The 17,720-nt window shown below is 34.0% G+C and overlaps 1 protein-coding gene across 1 annotated transcript in view; it reads left to right on the top strand.

Moving 5' to 3' along the window:
* The window catches only part of LOC111632500 (tyrosine-protein phosphatase Lar-like), a 395,822-nt gene extending 381,332 nt beyond the window's left edge, over positions 1-14,490 (top strand). The window contains exons 39-42 of the mRNA XM_023377009.1: positions 2,890-3,015; positions 3,091-3,245; positions 11,175-11,310; positions 11,388-14,490. Coding sequence (XP_023232777.1) covers positions 2,890-3,015; positions 3,091-3,245; positions 11,175-11,310; positions 11,388-11,456 — 486 coding nt within the window. The 3' untranslated portion in view covers positions 11,457-14,490. The remainder of the gene's footprint in view (positions 1-2,889; positions 3,016-3,090; positions 3,246-11,174; positions 11,311-11,387) is intronic.
* The last annotated feature ends 3,230 nt before the right edge of the window (positions 14,491-17,720 follow it).

Below are 17,720 nucleotides of genomic sequence, written 5' to 3'. Positions count from 1 at the left end.
TAATAATAATTTAGTAACATAAATTTATTCATAGTAAAATGTACTTACGGGCAGTAAAAATTATTTGGGGGGCCGTATACGGCCCGCGGGCTGCCAGTTGGACAGCGCTGCCAATTGGTATTCATTTTTACGTCGTCTCCACGTAACAATCTGAAACCTTTTGGAATGCGGGAGATGTCGATATTGATGCTCAACCCAGTATATACTGATTGGATAGTATTCTTCTGAGCTTTGAAACTCTTCCTTGTAATTTCAGCCTTTTGTTTACCTTTCTGATAAAATTTTTTTTATAGTCTTCATGAGACTGTTAGACAGACACTCCTTAAGTTTTGTGTCAGTTTTTATTTTCAAAGGGTGAGAGTATAATAGGCAAGGTAGAAAATATCTGATGTTGCTAGGCAGTATGGCTTGGAACAGGTCTACAGTAGCACAATCTTATATAAGAAAGATATAATCAAGAAGACTCAAGTAGCTAAAAGAGTAACAAAAATCACATCTGAGGAACAAAGAACATTGAAGAACTAACTCATAATGGAACCTGAAACTGATCTGATGACAGAAGAACTCCAAAAAGTTTTGAATGAAAAACACCAAGAAAATCAACGAGATATGTTTTCTTTTGAAAAAGGAGACCAATGCCGACATCCGCTATTAAAGTCTTTTGAAGAAGTGGGAGGATGTCAGAACAATGGTCTTAGAATGGCATCCAAACCAGATTGAGGTTAATAGGCTTAGGAATCTCTACAACCACAATGCCATTAATTGCTTCCAAAAAATCCTGAAGAAGAGAAAAAAACAATTCATACTGGACAGATTGTTTAATGCCCCACAAACAGAAAAACATATACACACTGTCTTGCATTTTTATCAGTCATATGTATTTGTTACATCTCTAACTGCATTATTATTTAAAAAACTCCACCATACCTTTAAAATTCAGTCTATTTTGAACACTTATCAAACGTTTTCGGTCAGAGAAACACGACAATATTCCAAATGCTAAGAAATGACAAAACACCCGTTGACAGAAGGCTGATCCCAGGTGTATACAGAATATCGTTGTATGATAAGAGGCTGAATAAGGAGATATATAGGAGCCACTAAAAGATCATTAAATGAAAGATTGAAGGAGCACGAAAAGAATGTAAGATTTAAACAACCAATCACGGCGTTGGCTAATTATGTGATAGCAGATCCAACAGAGATCGAAATCAAATGGAGCAAGGCAGATGTCATACAAAAAGTGGAAAATAGAAGACATCTAAAGTATGCAGAAGCCTGGTACATTTATAAGTGCAAAGAAAAAGGACAAAATATAAATTTTCGTGAATCAGACAAAATAGCATCGGCATGGAAAGCGGCGACATTAAAATTGTAATAATGCGCAATTGAGAAGATTATAGAACGTGCAGTTTGGAATTTCCGTTTTGCAAATTTAAATTCTGATAGTTCGATCCTGAAGAAGGTCTGTTAATCTGACCGAAAACGTTCGATATGTGTTTAAAATAGACTGCATTTTAAAGGTATGGTGGAGTTTTTTATATGTATTTGTATTATTAGGTAAAAATGTATATACTTATTTATTTTATGGGTCTCCAGAATGAATTAATCAAATACCCATAAAAATCTATAGTCAGTGAATGAACAATTAGGGTAGCAAACACGGTCTTGGACTGGATTATGTTCATTAACTGATCACCCACTGTATACGATGCCACAGAAAAATAATGAGGTTCTAATGAGAGTTACATTAAATATCATTTTTACTAAATATTTACTACTACAATAAAAATCCTTTAAATAACAAAAAGCAGTACCATATTTTAAGGTAAAATAAATCTCTTGTTAGACTTTTTAACAAGTAAATTGTGTTTTATCTTTATTTATTCATTTAAAATACTCTTATTCAAATTTTTTATGTTACACATTCTTTGCATAGTGTTTTCTGTTATTCTGTGTAAAATTTTTAAGTTAAAATATATGATTCCCTATTAATATACCTTTTTTATCCAAATTTCTTTTCATACAAAGAAATTTTGTTGCTTTAACATAATTTTGATAGTGTGAAAAGAGACTCCAAATAACATTTTTTCTAACTGACTCAGTGAACTCAAACTACTGATTATACAGTAATTATACAAATACTTATTCTATTAAAGATTTGATTTCTTGGGTTGATTGGTCTTCAGATTTTTTTTAATTGCTAATTTTACATATCTTTTACAAAATGTTAAATTAACTTACAATTTTTAGAACAAAAAACGGCATTTGTTGTTTACTTTGTAATATAGAATTTTATATCCTGCATCTGATTTTTAAAAATCTATTTGAGGAATGTTGATACTTTTTTACATAAATTGTTTCATAATAACTTAAAAATGTATTTCATTGAGAATTAATATTAAGTAATTTCTCAATAATCAGATATTATCAAGTTCACTCATTCTATATATCAAAAAATATTTCTCCAAAAGCACAAATATTTCAATATTTATTATAACAGTCTACAAATATTTATATATCTATAAAAACTACTGGATATGTTGTTGACAATATTATTCTCAACACTATTGTTTATTGTTTAACCTTTTTTTTTTATGGAGAAAGCAAAAAGACATTACATATCAAAATTCAAATACTGTAAATTTTCATCAAGTGTTAAATATTATTCCTTTTTCAAGGCTTGACTAACAACCTTAATTCTTTAATAAATTTTTTAAATTCTATTTTTTACGATTTTTGTCAATTTAAGCAAATGAGATTAAATATTTTCTGAATTTAATTGGTTTAAAGTTTTATTCCAGAAGGGTGACTAACAATTTTATGTTAAAGTTTACAAAGAATTAAAAATGATTTTACAAGCTTTTAAAATATCTAATATTTTTATAGGATAAGTGCCATCAGTATTGGCCAAATGAAAGATCGCAAAGATATTTATATTATGTTGTTGATCCTATCACAGAATATAACATGCCACAATATATTCTTAGGGAATTTAAAGTTACAGATGCACGGGTAAGATATTTATACATTTTTATTTTTCATTTAATAATTGCATCTCGTAATATTACGAAATTATAATTTCATTAGGACGGACAATCAAGAACAATTCGACAATTTCACTTTACTGACTGGCCAGAACAAGGAGTGCCTAAATCAGGTGAAGGCTTTATTGAATTTATTGGTCAAGTGCACAAAACAAAAGAACAGTTTGGTCAAGAAGGTCCCATTACAGTCCATTGCAGGTTAGAAAATACATTTGTTTTGATTCATTTAATCAATTCATTACTGATATGTTCATTGAAATCAGAGTGATTAATGATGCTTTCAATGAACATCTATATTTGATCAAAGTATTTCTAAATGCCTAAGAATAGAAAATTTTATTATTGATTTTTTTCACAATTACTGAAAGGGAAGTTCTTTCCCAAACTCCGTCTCATTGAGTTGGTTTCCGTTTGTATCACGATTTGATATAGTGATCCAGGTTCGATGGAAAGCACACCTCCACACTCAAGTTATACAATATTTACAGTTTATTTGCAAATTCTATACATAGTGTGTGGTGCCTCAGTCAGCTTGTGGAGTTGGCTCAACCGCATGGTCAGTCCAGTCTCCGCACTAACCCGTCCCTGAGATAGTCTCAGGCACTTGGGAAGCCCGCTGAGCTTACACTCAGGTCCATCATTTGTTTATGGTTTTTTTTAGTAGTTTACCATAATTATCATTACACAAATCGAGGTATGCTTAAGGTAATAACTGACCATAACCAATCTTAATGGCATCAGTCATATATTATTTATTATGTACAAAAGTTAGTACAAAACCAGGCACTGCATAGGCACAACCGGGTGGGGTCAGAACACATAAGTTGAATGGTACATGGTATACATAAAGTAACAATAATTTAGTAGGTGATATGAGAAAATAATGTGAATTCTATAGTTGTATATATGTCATTGTACTGTATTTTATTTTATTAAGTACATTGAGGAAAAATACAAGTAAAGCAATATAGAATGATTCATGGTTTGAAATGGATCCAAAAATAGAATATATGAACATTAGAAAGGGTATGGGGAACTGCAGAAGTGGAAGTCCTTGGAGCATGGCAAAAATAGTTCTTCACAAGGTCCTTGAAGGCTGAGGACAAATTGTTTCCCTGGAGTCTTCCAGCATAGGGCTGGACTCCGTTCGGAACACCACAATGAATGCACTGGTTGCTGTCAGAGTGACCAAACCTATGAAGGTAACTGTTGAATCTGCAATGGCCATTAAAGATAGGTTTAGTGGTAGGAACATTAGGAAAAAATTTCCATGTTGTTCCATCTTTCTTGCCAGGTGTTAATTGCATCTGTTCTGAGAAGATGCTTAATGAAGGAGGCAGGTGTGAGAGAATAAAGACACATATTAGAAGAAAGACTGGCAGCTTCTCTGGCAAGGAAGTCAGCCCTCTCATTGCCAAGCAGTCCTGCATGACCCCTAATCCATGAGATGGCATCAATTGTAGATCTACAGTCTGTAAAGATGTTGATCCTATTGTTGCACCACTCAATGGCCATGAGCTCTGCCTGATATGCCCAGCAGTTCGAGGCAACATGAACTGTCCCATAGTAGCATTCCACCAACATTCTTCTCAGACTTAGAGCCGTCAGTGTAAATGGTTAAATCTTCATGGTCCAGAGGCTGGTTCTTGATTTGGGGTCAAAGAACTCTTAATGGCATTCCCATACACCCAATAATGAAATTTCTTCAAAGCCCACATGACTACAAATGACACCGGTCTTTCTTTACCATGGCTAAACACGAATATGTGCCGACTGCATATTCTGATGCATCCGTAAATAATACATAAGGGCTTTCCAGGTCGGGCAAGCCTTTAATAATATTAAGGAAAGGTTAGCAGAGTCCCAAAACCTTTGATATAATCTCTGTAGTAACCACAAATTCCTAGAAAACTATGCATCTGTTTCTTTGTTTTTGATAACTCTAACTCGGTAATTGCCTTAACCCGACAAGATGTCCCAAGTATTTAATTTATGGTTGCGCAAATTGATATTTTGCGATATTTACGAGACAAGTGTTAAAGTGCTTTAGGTGTTATTGCCATTTCTAATAATTGGCACGATCATCAATATATGACATCACATAACCTTAATGGGGAGGCTAGAACTTTGTCCATGATATGCTGAAATGTGGCAGAAGCATTCCTTAATCCAAACAGCATTACCTCCCAAGAAAATTGTCCCCTATGAGTGATAAAAGTGGTCATGTGGGAACAGTCTGGCTGCAAAGGCACTTGCCAATACCCTCTACTTAAATAGATATCCTATGGCACATCGCTAGACTTATCTGCTATGGTGTCTGCATTTAAATACCTATAATCCACATAGAGTCTGATACCTCCTTTCTTTTTTGCCAGCCTCGAGTAACTCGTCAATTATTTCATCCACCTTAGAGAACATCCTAAAGGACTATCAGAAGCTATTCGATCCAAGGCCAGGAAGAACGGCAATCAAAAAGGCTAATGCTGTATAGAATACCTCTGGCTCTAATTCCATCTTTTTCCTATCAGTTAACTGCAAACACAAGTCTAGGTTTACCCTTTCTGGTTGCTGTCAGTGCTACCATAATTTTGCCAAAATTGTTATCCCCTCAAATACAACTCCAATGGAACATGTTTCTCGTACATACTGTTTTAATTTATCGACATGCACCCATCTCGTTGCTCCGTTCTCCATTTTTACCTTATAACTCCCGTTGTGCACTTTTTCCTCTATGATGCCTGGTCCTTCCCACAAGTCGACTGCTCAGAACAAGAGAGTTACAACTCAAAAATATAGATTTTTCAGGAGAGCCATTTGAAGTTTTCAATTCCAGCTGATAAATCAGGGAATTGTTTAAAATCAATGGAATTTGGTTTGTATGTTAATTATAGTCATTACATTGAGTTGGAATAATAATATTATTTAAATATATTTTCTCTGTTATATTATTATATATTTTTTGAGTTGCAACAGTTTTGCATTCAAAATGTCATTATTGTTTTCTCAGTTACTTAGAACAGCTGTTTGCCATTACATAATAATATACATTTTATATAAAGTTACAGTATTTATATTAACAGGACAGAAAAATGTAATGTTACATTCTGGTTTTATGAGACCCATGTTGTTCAAACATGACAAACAATAAAAACAAAAGTAAGAAAGTTCACAAAAAATTAACACAGCCATTAAAAAAGTATCACTAATTGTGCTATGGTTTTATCAAGCAAATTAGAGATCAGTCTTTTTCAACACTACTGGAAACTTTCAGAGAATTATAAAATGATGCATGCATGCTTGGAATGACACCACTTTTACACAAGTCCAGCAAATCTTTCTTCTTTCCAGCATCTATCCCTGGTGGTGAAGAATAAGCTGGGTGCAGCATGACTTTGGCAGATCTACCTCTCATTCTTTGTCGAATGTTTAACTTTTCAAAATCCTCTTGCGCATATGAGTGCTTGTAGAAGATGGTATAAGGATCTTGTTTCATGACCTTAATGATCTTAATATTGGGCCAATTCACTAAATTATTATTTTCATTTTTGGAGAAATTGTTTCCCATTTGTTGTGATAAGTCTTTCAAATTGAAGATATCTGCTGTATCTAGTTCAGTCACATTATAAACGCTGCCTTTTTTCTTGGCTAATTTCAGTACTGGTACCCATTGAGCAGGTAGTGTTATTGTCCCACCTTTAACAACTCTTCGTTTTTCACGCTCAATGGTGGAATGCATTGAATCATTCTCATTCTGTGTGTGCCCTTGAATGAGAAATTTGTGAGTAATAGTGTTAATATGGTCTATATTATTTACACAGTATAAAAGTAATGAAGCAATGAATTTATTCTTGTTCTGCCCTGCACAATTATCTGAAAACAAAACTACTTCATTAACTGTATTGGGCAATGAAGTAATGAACTTATAGAGGCATGTTCCAATTTCATTTGAACCTCGTTTGGCCAAGCCTTCATGCCAAAAATAACAGTGGCCCTTACTGTTTGAAATATCATAAATTGTAAAGTTGTAACATGAGAGTTTCCTTTTGTAGTATAAGGAAGAGCACTCACCACAAGGTGAAGGGAGAACTGCTTGGAGATCAAAGCAGCAAGCAATTTTATTTGTATCCTGTTTTGCTGCTTCAATGTCCTTAGTCTTTTCAGCTCTTGACATTTCTTTTTCTTTTATATGTGTGTTATAATTGTCCTGCAATTGTAATTTCTCTGTATCTGTACTGTTCTTATATCCAGTACATATACAACACTGATCTTTTTTCGGCTGATGAAATGAAAGATTAAGTGAATGAAATACCGTTGAGTAAATGTGTTTTTTAGCAAGTGGTAATTCTTTTTCTCTGCAATAGTCTGTGTATAGCCGATACATTTCACTAATGTTTAAGCTGCCATCTAAATACTGTTTGGTTGAATTTCTTCTACAATAGTGTGATTCAACACGTTCAAAAGACAGTATGTGTTCTTTCACATTCTTCAGTATTTCCTCATCAGTTTTCTTTCTGCTTTCATGTTTTCCCCGGAAGTCATCTTCTATTATTCCATCAGTGGTCTTTGGGTTATATAGATAGATAGATTTAGAATGCAAAAGAGTTGCAACTTTATATGCAACTTTCTTTCACCAAGAATGCAATTAATTGAAAGCTGAAAACTGTTACAACTCAAAATGTAACCTTCTTGAATTCAATAACAGAGTGTATTAGCATATTGCAAAACTGTTATATGTACGTCCCAGAGCCATAATAAGCCATTTAGAGATATAACCTTTATACATAAGATAGAACTCGATACAAGCATTCCCATAAGTACAATAACTAAAACATCGAAAATTTTGAGTTGTAACCCTCTTGCTCTGAGCAGTCGAATTGTCTTCAGTTTTGCGGTTACAGAGCAACTTTAAAATTGTCCTAATTTTAAAGTTGCTCTGTAACCTTTTTTTTTTTTTTGTGAAGTATGAGATGGAAGGAGTTTGTGGTAGGACAGAGTCGCCTACCACAAACTCCTTCCATCTCGTATGCAAGTTATAATGACTCGTGTAGACCTGCTGTTTGGATTCTGCATTTTTCTTACCATAATCATAGATTAACCAAAAGGATCAAGTTAGTCCATCTAAATACTCTTTGATGTCGGAATTTAAACTGTCTGGTGTACTAACTTCACCTGCCTATATACCTTTCGTGACAGATAAAGGACCTGTCAGAGTTGTACAGTATAACAACTCAAATGGTGATACACCTGTGGTCTCGTTCGGCAATATGCCCACAACAGAAAGGGACTATCCTATCTAAATCCCTTTTGTTCTCTTGTATTACTTGCACTAACATATTTTTGAAAGTCTTATTCTATCGCTCGACAGCACCATTGCTTTGGATGATTGGGAGCAGAAAATCTTATGTGCACACCCATCCATCATCTAAGCATCTCCTGGGTGAGTTGTGCCATGAATTTAGTGCCCTGGTCACAACACACCAAGTCAGGGAAAAACACTTGTAATAACGCATTACATGTTGTTTTAGCCAACAATGGTCGAATGCATTCTACTTCTGGCCGCTTAGTGCATAAATCTATCAGACAAAGGGCATATTTATGTCCTCTAGCTGACAGAGGGTCAATCTGACTAATCACATCCAGATTCACTATCTAAAACACTCCATTCGGCCTAGTGAGGGGACTAATCAGTGTACGGTCATCTTGCCGGAGCACGTATCTGACACCTATGACATGATTGGCAATATCGTCTTATGTCCACTGTCATATGTCCACTGTCATATTTGACCAAAAGAATGCCTCCCGAAATGCCCTCCCCAGGAGGATTGATGTGCTAACTTTAGTACTTGTTCCCTCCGCTTCATTCTTCTACCAAACCATTGATCCATATGATATAAAATACCCCCCTCTATGAGGTATCCGTTCTTTCCTTGCCTAGCTAAACCACAGCTATCTTGGAGAGTCTTGTCTCTGATCTGCGCTTTGTAGAGTGAACGTTTGTTTTCATAGTATGAAAACAAATTTCACTCTACAAAGTTCAAACACACGAAATACCCGAAAGTTCAAACACTTTGAACAGTGTTTGAACTTTCGGGTATTATCCTCTCTGTTGACCGTATGATTTGGACTATCTCCTATATTAATTTCAGTCTGCCTAGGTTCCTTTAAAGTGCAATAATCGACTGCCAAAAGTAACACACCAGTAGCACAGCTAAACTCATCAGTTAATTAATTAAGGCGCAAGTTATCAAAACTGGAGTATAATCAGATTCCTTTCTGTCCAGTCGTTTTTTTTCAAGCTTACAGGAATGGTTACTAAGACCGCAGTTACTTGCTGTCCAAACGCGTAAGCACAAGATTTTTGTTAGCATTAGAAGGTATGTTTCCACTAATCATATCCTTGTCAATATTTACTCTAGCTATTAACTGGTCGTCAGCTTTTACAGTTTCGTCTATTGTGACAACTCGCATTGCCTTGCATTTTGGTCTTTCCTCTTTAATATGCCTCCGAGGACAATTTCTTCTAAGATGACCTCTTAGACCACAAGTGTAACATTTGATTTTTGATTCCCTTGCTTCAGATTCTCTATTCTTCACAGTCACATTCCCAGTTATATCGGCTGTCCTCGTTTCCGCATACTGGTCAGAGTAAGGTATAAATCCGAGAGAAATAAAAGGATACACTAAATCCCCTCTCCCTACAGCCTCTGCATGGTGTCGGCATCTAGTTTAGTCAATCTTTTGAAGGAATCTGTGCCTCTACTATTCAGATAGTACCAGTATAGGTGCTCCATCCTAGCTGCAAATTGCGGCCATGTTTCCCTACTTCCGTTTTCAGAGGAAGTGAATTCCTTAAAATACTCTGCAGCAGACAGCTTTAATTTGTCTAGCATGAATTGTTTTAAAATTTCGTAGTCTCTGATTTCATTTGCTGTGAGTCTACTCAAAGCTGTCTTGCATTTCTCGGATAGTACCGTTAAAACTAACTGTCCCTGAAGCTTTTCCAGTACGTTGTACATTTGTAATACAACCACAACGGTACTTCCGCTTCCTTGTATGGCATTTTGGGTAAAGCCCACCCAATTTTCCTGGCTACACTAGCCAAGATATATTACTATTCCTAGATTCACTTCGTAACTGATCTCTTTCTAACTTCTATTTCAGCTAGCTAGGTGCAACTTCTCTATCTCATCTGACTCGTGCACCTCTGTTTCGTTCCGATTATCAATAACCTTGACCTCAAAATCCAAATTTTCCCTTTCTGACTCCGTATCCATTACATGGGATTGACTAAGATCAACCCGACCTCCGTGATCCTCAGAACACGACATTCCCTTTTTTGACCCTCGAGTCCTTCTAAAATACGAATAATTAAGAACAACTTACCAATAGTTCTGTTCCGTCTTAATTTCCAGCTGCTCTTCCTTCTGTAAGTGTCTTGTGCTGCTTTCTTTCTTCTTAAGTCCTCAATTATCTTGAATGTGGGCTCGGTACTTCCCTGTCTCCTTGCGAGAATCTCCTGAAGAGTTGCAAGATTGTACAAATCATTTTGAATTATCTTATAACTATAAACCATGTATAAATATAAACTAGGCATATAGTAAATGAAATAAAAAATTTACAAGATTTAGAAGGTTGCTTTGACCTTCTAAATCATTGGCATTCGGATGTTTGCTGTTTCCTCACCATTAAATTGGTGGCAGTAGACACGGCAACCTATAGCTAGCCCCTGTCTTGTCTTCTTTTGGAGGTGTATATTAAGAATGCTGTGTATATGTCAATGTTGCCCGTAACCCTCGATAAGCTTAAAAATTGCATTTTTACTGGTGTGGAGTTCTTCTACTTGCACCAGCATGTCTGCAATCACTATGTGTCAGCATCGCTCGTGTAATTATTTGAAGTTAAATAAAACACTTGTATAGTAAGAGGTAAAACTTAGGCAGTCTAACTCTTATTTGTAAAATTAAAAAATATAGTCATTGGAAATCATTTTGAATAACCCTATATTTATCTCAATATAAGAGCACAAAACAATAAAAAATTATTACTTGTTAAGAAAAATTAACTGTCAAAATTTCTAAATATTAATATATTTCTATACATTAATTAGAAATCAATTTTTCTGTTTAGTGCTGGTGTAGGAAGAACAGGTGTTTTTATTACATTGAGCATTGTTTTAGAAAGAATGCAATACGAAGGAGTGGTAGATATGTTCCAAACAGTCAGGACTTTGAGGACGCAAAGACCGGGCATGGTACATACAGAGGTAAATTGATGATATTATTATTAAAATATCTTATTATAACTAATAATAATAAATATTAAAATATAAATGCTTTTCAGGACCAATATCAATTTTGTTATCGAGCATCATTGGAATATCTCGGGTCTTTCGACCATTATGCAAATTGACCTTGCCCGATTAGGATCAAAAAATACTTTCCAAAGAAAATCGGGTCTAAAATAACAATAATAATAAGCAGGAAAGATGAAAGGACCAGTTACGTCCCCTCCATCTAGCACAGAAAGCAATCTAGGCCTTGTTAAGTTCCTTATTCTTAACCAATCACTTAAGCACAACGTTGCCAAATAATTAGTAAAGTGTGTGATTGTCCAGACCATGTACAGTACACTTTTGGGTGCATTGTGACATTTAATTGCCATCATAATGAAAAACAAACTCTAATGGCTCAATTTTAGCTTCCTACACCGGGAAGTTTGCTTTGCACTTGTTAGGTCTGAAGAAAAAAAAGACTAGAAAGAATTATATGACATCTTTTCTACAACAATGTCATCATCTTTTCAAGTCTCTTAAAACCAAATAAAGAATGTGAGTCTTTTTACCAGTTTTTCCAACTTGAATTATTGGTGGTATATGTTGATTCTTCAAAACCAAAAATAAGTAATAATAATAATGATGATGATGATAATAATTAGCTTCATGCATGTGTTGTGTATGTGATTTACTTGATCCTCTAGATCAATATCAAGTTGGAATGTAAAACAATTTTTAATTCTCAGTTACTTTTACCTGTGCAAAGTTTTATCTTGGAAGACTTAGTTGTGATGCCTCATGTTTTTTATATTGAATAGATCCTGCTTTCAATTGTTTGAAAGCTCATTCAATTGTCATCATCCCCATTTCTTTTAAGTATAACATTGAATTTTAGTATTACTTTAGTTTGGTCATTGAATTTCATCAAATATATGTGCCAGCACTGCCACATCTGTACTGTTAGCTTGATGATAACAGGCTTTTTCCAATTAATCATTACATTTGTTATCAAACAAAGTAAAGAAATAGTAGAAATTAACAATCATCGCAGATGCTCTAACTGTGGAGAAAAACAAGGACGTTAAAAGCAGTTTATCGAGGTGTGTCGACAATGTTCCAATCCATGGTGCTACTATCCAAAAGAATGAGTATTTAATATTCAGTTTGTGTGGCTATCGATAGGTATTTCAGAAAATTTTTAATAACACGTTGGATCCATGCTGTAATGCAAACTAGTTTTTAAAATACCAGAATCCTAACTTTTTATTTCATATTTTGGTGCTACAGAATTCAGTGAATCTTTTAAATAGTTATATGTCAAAAATTTTGCTCAATTATTCATCATAAAATTACTTCATTTCATTTAAATCAGATATATTAGAAACTACCTCATGATTAGAACAAATTGATCAGATTGCTTTTTATTACTGAATTGTCGTATGCAGTCCGTAATTAATCTGATTTAATGAAAAATACGTTTATGTTCGAGTAAGACAGATGCTACTTGTTGAATAAATCCAACCGTTCGATATCGGAATTTCAGGTTCTCGTAGCAAAATGGTTTGAATATTGTTTAAAATCTCATTCTGCCTCTGTTTAGACATATGTCAATGCAGTCAATCGACGCACTTGCTCGCTCAGAAATGTCATTCGGGCCGTCGGAGTCTTGTGCAATCCGGCTCCGTAGAGAATTTGGAGAGTACAATCAAATGCCTCTTTCGATAGGTAATTAGAGTGATTCATTTCTCTCTTGTTCACTGACCGATGTCAGAAAACCATTTTGACAAAACTTTCAACATTTCAATTTCAACAAAATTCAAATCATAAATTTTAACATGATGGGCAAAGGAAGAAGCTAGTGTCAAACTAAAATATCCTGTATTGTGGTTTATGTATGTATTATCTGTGATTAGTACTAATTAAAAAAAAATCAATGTGCACACTCCAATTTGGAAAAATTTAAAATATACAATTTTTATAAAATGCCTATTTATTTCATACGTAGAAAGTTGTTTTGGGATCTCCAGTTCATTTTATTGTGTAGTGTGTCTAGAATATTTCTAATTAGAATTACATAAACTATTCAAGCCCAGGTTACACTTATTTTAACGATGGGTTTTTGACTATAGCAATTGCGGCATTTATTACTGAAATCAGAGTTCTGATTTAGCTTTATATTCCATATATTGACGATCTGATACATTGATTAATATCCAAGTGGCTATATTGAATGATTTTTGATGTATTTTATATTACATGACATATTCTGTTGGAAAATTGGAATCTAGAGTAATTGTGTGACTGAAATTTCAATTTGCACCTGAGAAACGGGTGTGTTAATTCCAGTTGAAATTTTCATCTGACATAAAAATGAATAGTTAAGTGCAAAATTCTTTGGAATCGTGTAATTCATAATTCTTTTACTGTTTAACCGGTTATAAACAAACCGGCAGTCTTTCGAGAATGTTCTTAGTGCCTTATTTTTATTTGTATTTTTCTGGATTTTTATTTGTATGGTTAGAAACCATAGAATCCTGATGTGGAATTGTGTAGTTAGTTTTTTAAACTTCGTTTCTAAATTTAGCATTTATAATGAGCAATACTTTGTGATCGAGGTGCTGCATTGCTTTGTATAAATGATTTATTTACGGTTTGTTTTTCTTCTCTCATCAAAGTGCCGAACTTTTACACTTTTTCTAAATCTATTAAAAACAGAGGGAGAATTTGAAAGATTTTGTTAAATTAGACATTAAAAAATCTGTTCGAATCAGCCATCTCGATGCACGTCCGTCATCCGTGGGACGAAATGCATTGACAATCCGTTACTTCGTCGTCTGATGCGATCGACTTCCATTAAATCATTTACCATATGTCACATCGAATTATAAAATAAGTGTCGTCTTATTCTTTTGTCTTTTAAAAAATTGTTTTCGGGTGAGCTTATTCCTACCAAAATTTATTATCTCGATGAAAATGCCATAAAATTTTATATTTATCATCCTCTCCCAAGGAAATTTTTTTCAATCTAAGTAAATTATGATTATTAATGATCGATATGTCCAGAGGACAAAGTCCGAACCGACAATGGTGAATGATTTGTCTAAAGTCGACCATAGAAAAAAAAATTCAAACCGTTGACAAAATTATAAAACTTTAAATGTATATAATGAATGTAATATACAGCCAAAAATCCACATCTGGATGAACCTTCCAATAATAAATGTAACAACATAACAGTACTTATAAACAGTGCACTTAAGAAGCAAGAGAAAAGTTCAAAAATTATTTTATCATTTGTGGAGCAGTCCATAAACCCGAAAGGAAACATGTAAATAGTCAGGATCCTATTATAAAAGCAGATTAGTAGTATTAGATGTAAGTTTTGTTTGAATGATATATGCCGTTCACGTACGTACGGTATATACCATATAAAATAAATATATATAATTGTTATTTAATTGTGTGAAGATAAAAAAACTGCATATCAACAATTGCTTGTGCAGGAACGAGAATTCTTTTTGGACACGTCACTTTTATTTGTAGTCAATTTAATTTGCGCAAGTGGCAGAGAATTCAGCATCAATCACACTGTGGTTTTAGCTACGTTAGAATTTCGACTATGTTGATATTTATAAATATATCTCAAAGAATGTCAGGAAAATGTAAATGGCAATGTGTAACAATGTCCTCTCTCTGCCAACAATAAAATAATAATAAGGATGACAATCGCTGAATACCTGTTGTGAATGATTTTTCTCTATTGATTTGAAACTTTTGTATAAGTTGATCATGTACAGTTATGCCTTTTTTTGTTACTTTGCTTGTATTTGTAACATTTTTGTGTGTAAGAAAGTAAAAGGTTCAAGTTATACAAACTGTTATTAAAATATTGTTTCTATTCATTTTATTTCATTGTTTTCGTAATATTGCAATTACACAATTGCACTTAACCTAAAAGTTTCACATTCTCTGGGATGAAGCATCATTTAGTGTCCTACATATTGCAGAATTTCAATGTGCAAATTGTAATCTAGCAAATTGTTAATTTGCTCAACTCTACATTGACATTTAATTACTGTAATTTTGTGTGGATACCTTGCAGTGGAGTATAGCTGCAGAAAATACCTAGAATGGAAATAAAATCTCTGCATAACCAAATATGCTGCTCTGCCAGGATGGATTTAGGGGTACAGGGCACAGCTGCATCCTCCTCGTGGGAGTTTTCCCGAGTAAAGCCAATTACCTCAGTTAATAATCTACCTTACAAATTGTTTTACTTTCTTTCTACACCCCTGTAAAGTGCCTGGATTTGCTATTTCCCTGTCTCTGGAGTGGCCATTGAAAGTATGAAACTGGTATGCAGTTTAGAATATAACATCTCAAACATTAATATGTTCTTTTTTCTGCTAGAAATTCATTGCATATATAAACATCCAATTCTGATATTTGATGATTTATTATAGAATATTCAGACTACTGTCAATAGTTAGATTATTCTGGCTACATTCCAACTATCTTTACAACAAATCATTTAATATCAGGTAACCAAAAAAAGTTCTGTAGTTTTTTGTTGAAAGAAAACTAACATAAAAATGTATAGGAAATAACACAATTTATTCTTCAGAATAACCACCCTCACATTCAAAATAACCTTTTCCCAATGGAAAACAAGCTTATAACTTCTATTTTTATAAAAGTCACGATCTTTAGAGTTGAAAAACTTCTCTAACTCTGTTTCCATAGCCTCTCTATTTCTGAACTGTCAATTTTGCAGATGATTGGTCACTGTAGATGTTAGCAGTAATAGTCTGGCCAGATGGTATAAGTTCATAGTGAACAATTCCATTTGCAGTCCACCATACACACAATATTGGCAGGTGTCAATCGATGAGCTTGTAAACTTTCCCAACACTATGCAAATGTAAACAGACAGTTTCATCACTTACGGAGAACCTTTGTGCTAACATCTGACAAGTTAGAGTGGAATCTTCTTCGATTGCAGCCTGTAATTCATCATCATTAATGACATATGGCCGCCCTTCTCGTGACACATCTTTAAGCGACTCATTGCCGGAAGAAAATTTTCTAAACCACCTTTGGGTGGTACGAGTGCTGACAGAACCTTGTCCGAAAGCCTGGCATATTTTTTGAGCCATTTGCACAGCATTTGTTCCAAGTTTAACTCATACAACATACAAGCATGAATTATAGAGTTTGGAGTACTCATCTTCAGGTCAATTTTTATAATATTAAGAGATAACCTTTCCGCTTCTCTTTATATAAGATGAGTCAGCATTAAATCTTGATTAACATATTGCTGGAATTTTAGTGCCATCTATTGTGTATTGCATGTAACGTTCTTTAAACTTTGTAGTTTCACAAAAAACGACAGAACTTTTTTGGTTACCTAATATTATCTTGTACTATTATTAAATTAAAAAATTATTGTAACTGTATAAACTCATTTCTCTGAAATAGATATTATATAAAAGGGCAGAATTAACTGAAAATTGATAAATTTTCAAGAAGGTTCCATTAGATGGGTCTAATAATAATAATTAAAGCACAGATTAATGTGCAGAAAATGAATGGAAAATATCAAAAAAACAAAGTACAGTAATACCTCGGTTTTTGTTGATAATCTGTCCGAAAACAATCAACAAAATCCGAAACAAACAAAAACCGAGGCAATTACTTCCATATGAATCAATGTAAATCCAATTAATTCATCCTAAACACTCCAAAATACATACCAAAAACACATTTTATAGAGAATAAATACACTATATTAAATACTAAAAAAAATTAATATAAAATGAATATAAAAGACTAATGTAAAGAATAAATGAACATTTAACATGGCATTTACCTTTCTGAAGACTCTTCTTGGCATATGGAAGACAGCAAGGAGGAGATGAGGTGGAGATACTGTATTATTATTTGGAAGGGGAATCTCCCACCATAAAGACCTTAGGTATCAAGGCACCATCTGGGGTCACTTTCAATCTAGGTCTTTTGGCACTAGGACCAGCTTCAGAGTCAGTGGACCCATGTCGCACAAGAAAGCTGTCCAAAGAAGTCTGTTTCTGCTGCCTATTTAAGATTTGCCCGAAATGGGGCAAGATGTTATCATTAAACAAGTTGCAGACACGGCCTGCAACAGCTTTGTCTGGGTGATTTTTCTCCACAAACCCCTGTACCTTACTCTACGTCAGTGTTTCTCAACCTCTAACGAATCATCGCCCCCTTCAATAAAACCATCACATAGTATCGCCCCCTTCACTATAAAATTCCGATGCCGAGGGACAAGGCTAACGCCAAATTCGTACTGCATTGAATAGAATAGTGACTAGTATAATGTTATTTGTTTAATTATTGTACGATATAACGAATAAAATATC

The sequence above is a fragment of the Centruroides sculpturatus genome, unplaced genomic scaffold (assembly GCF_000671375.1).
Source record: "Centruroides sculpturatus isolate CEXI.00-Female unplaced genomic scaffold, Cexi_2.0 scaffold125, whole genome shotgun sequence".
NCBI classification, from domain to species: domain Eukaryota; kingdom Metazoa; phylum Arthropoda; class Arachnida; order Scorpiones; family Buthidae; genus Centruroides; species Centruroides sculpturatus.
This window is presented reverse-complemented; position numbering and strand designations above follow the sequence as displayed.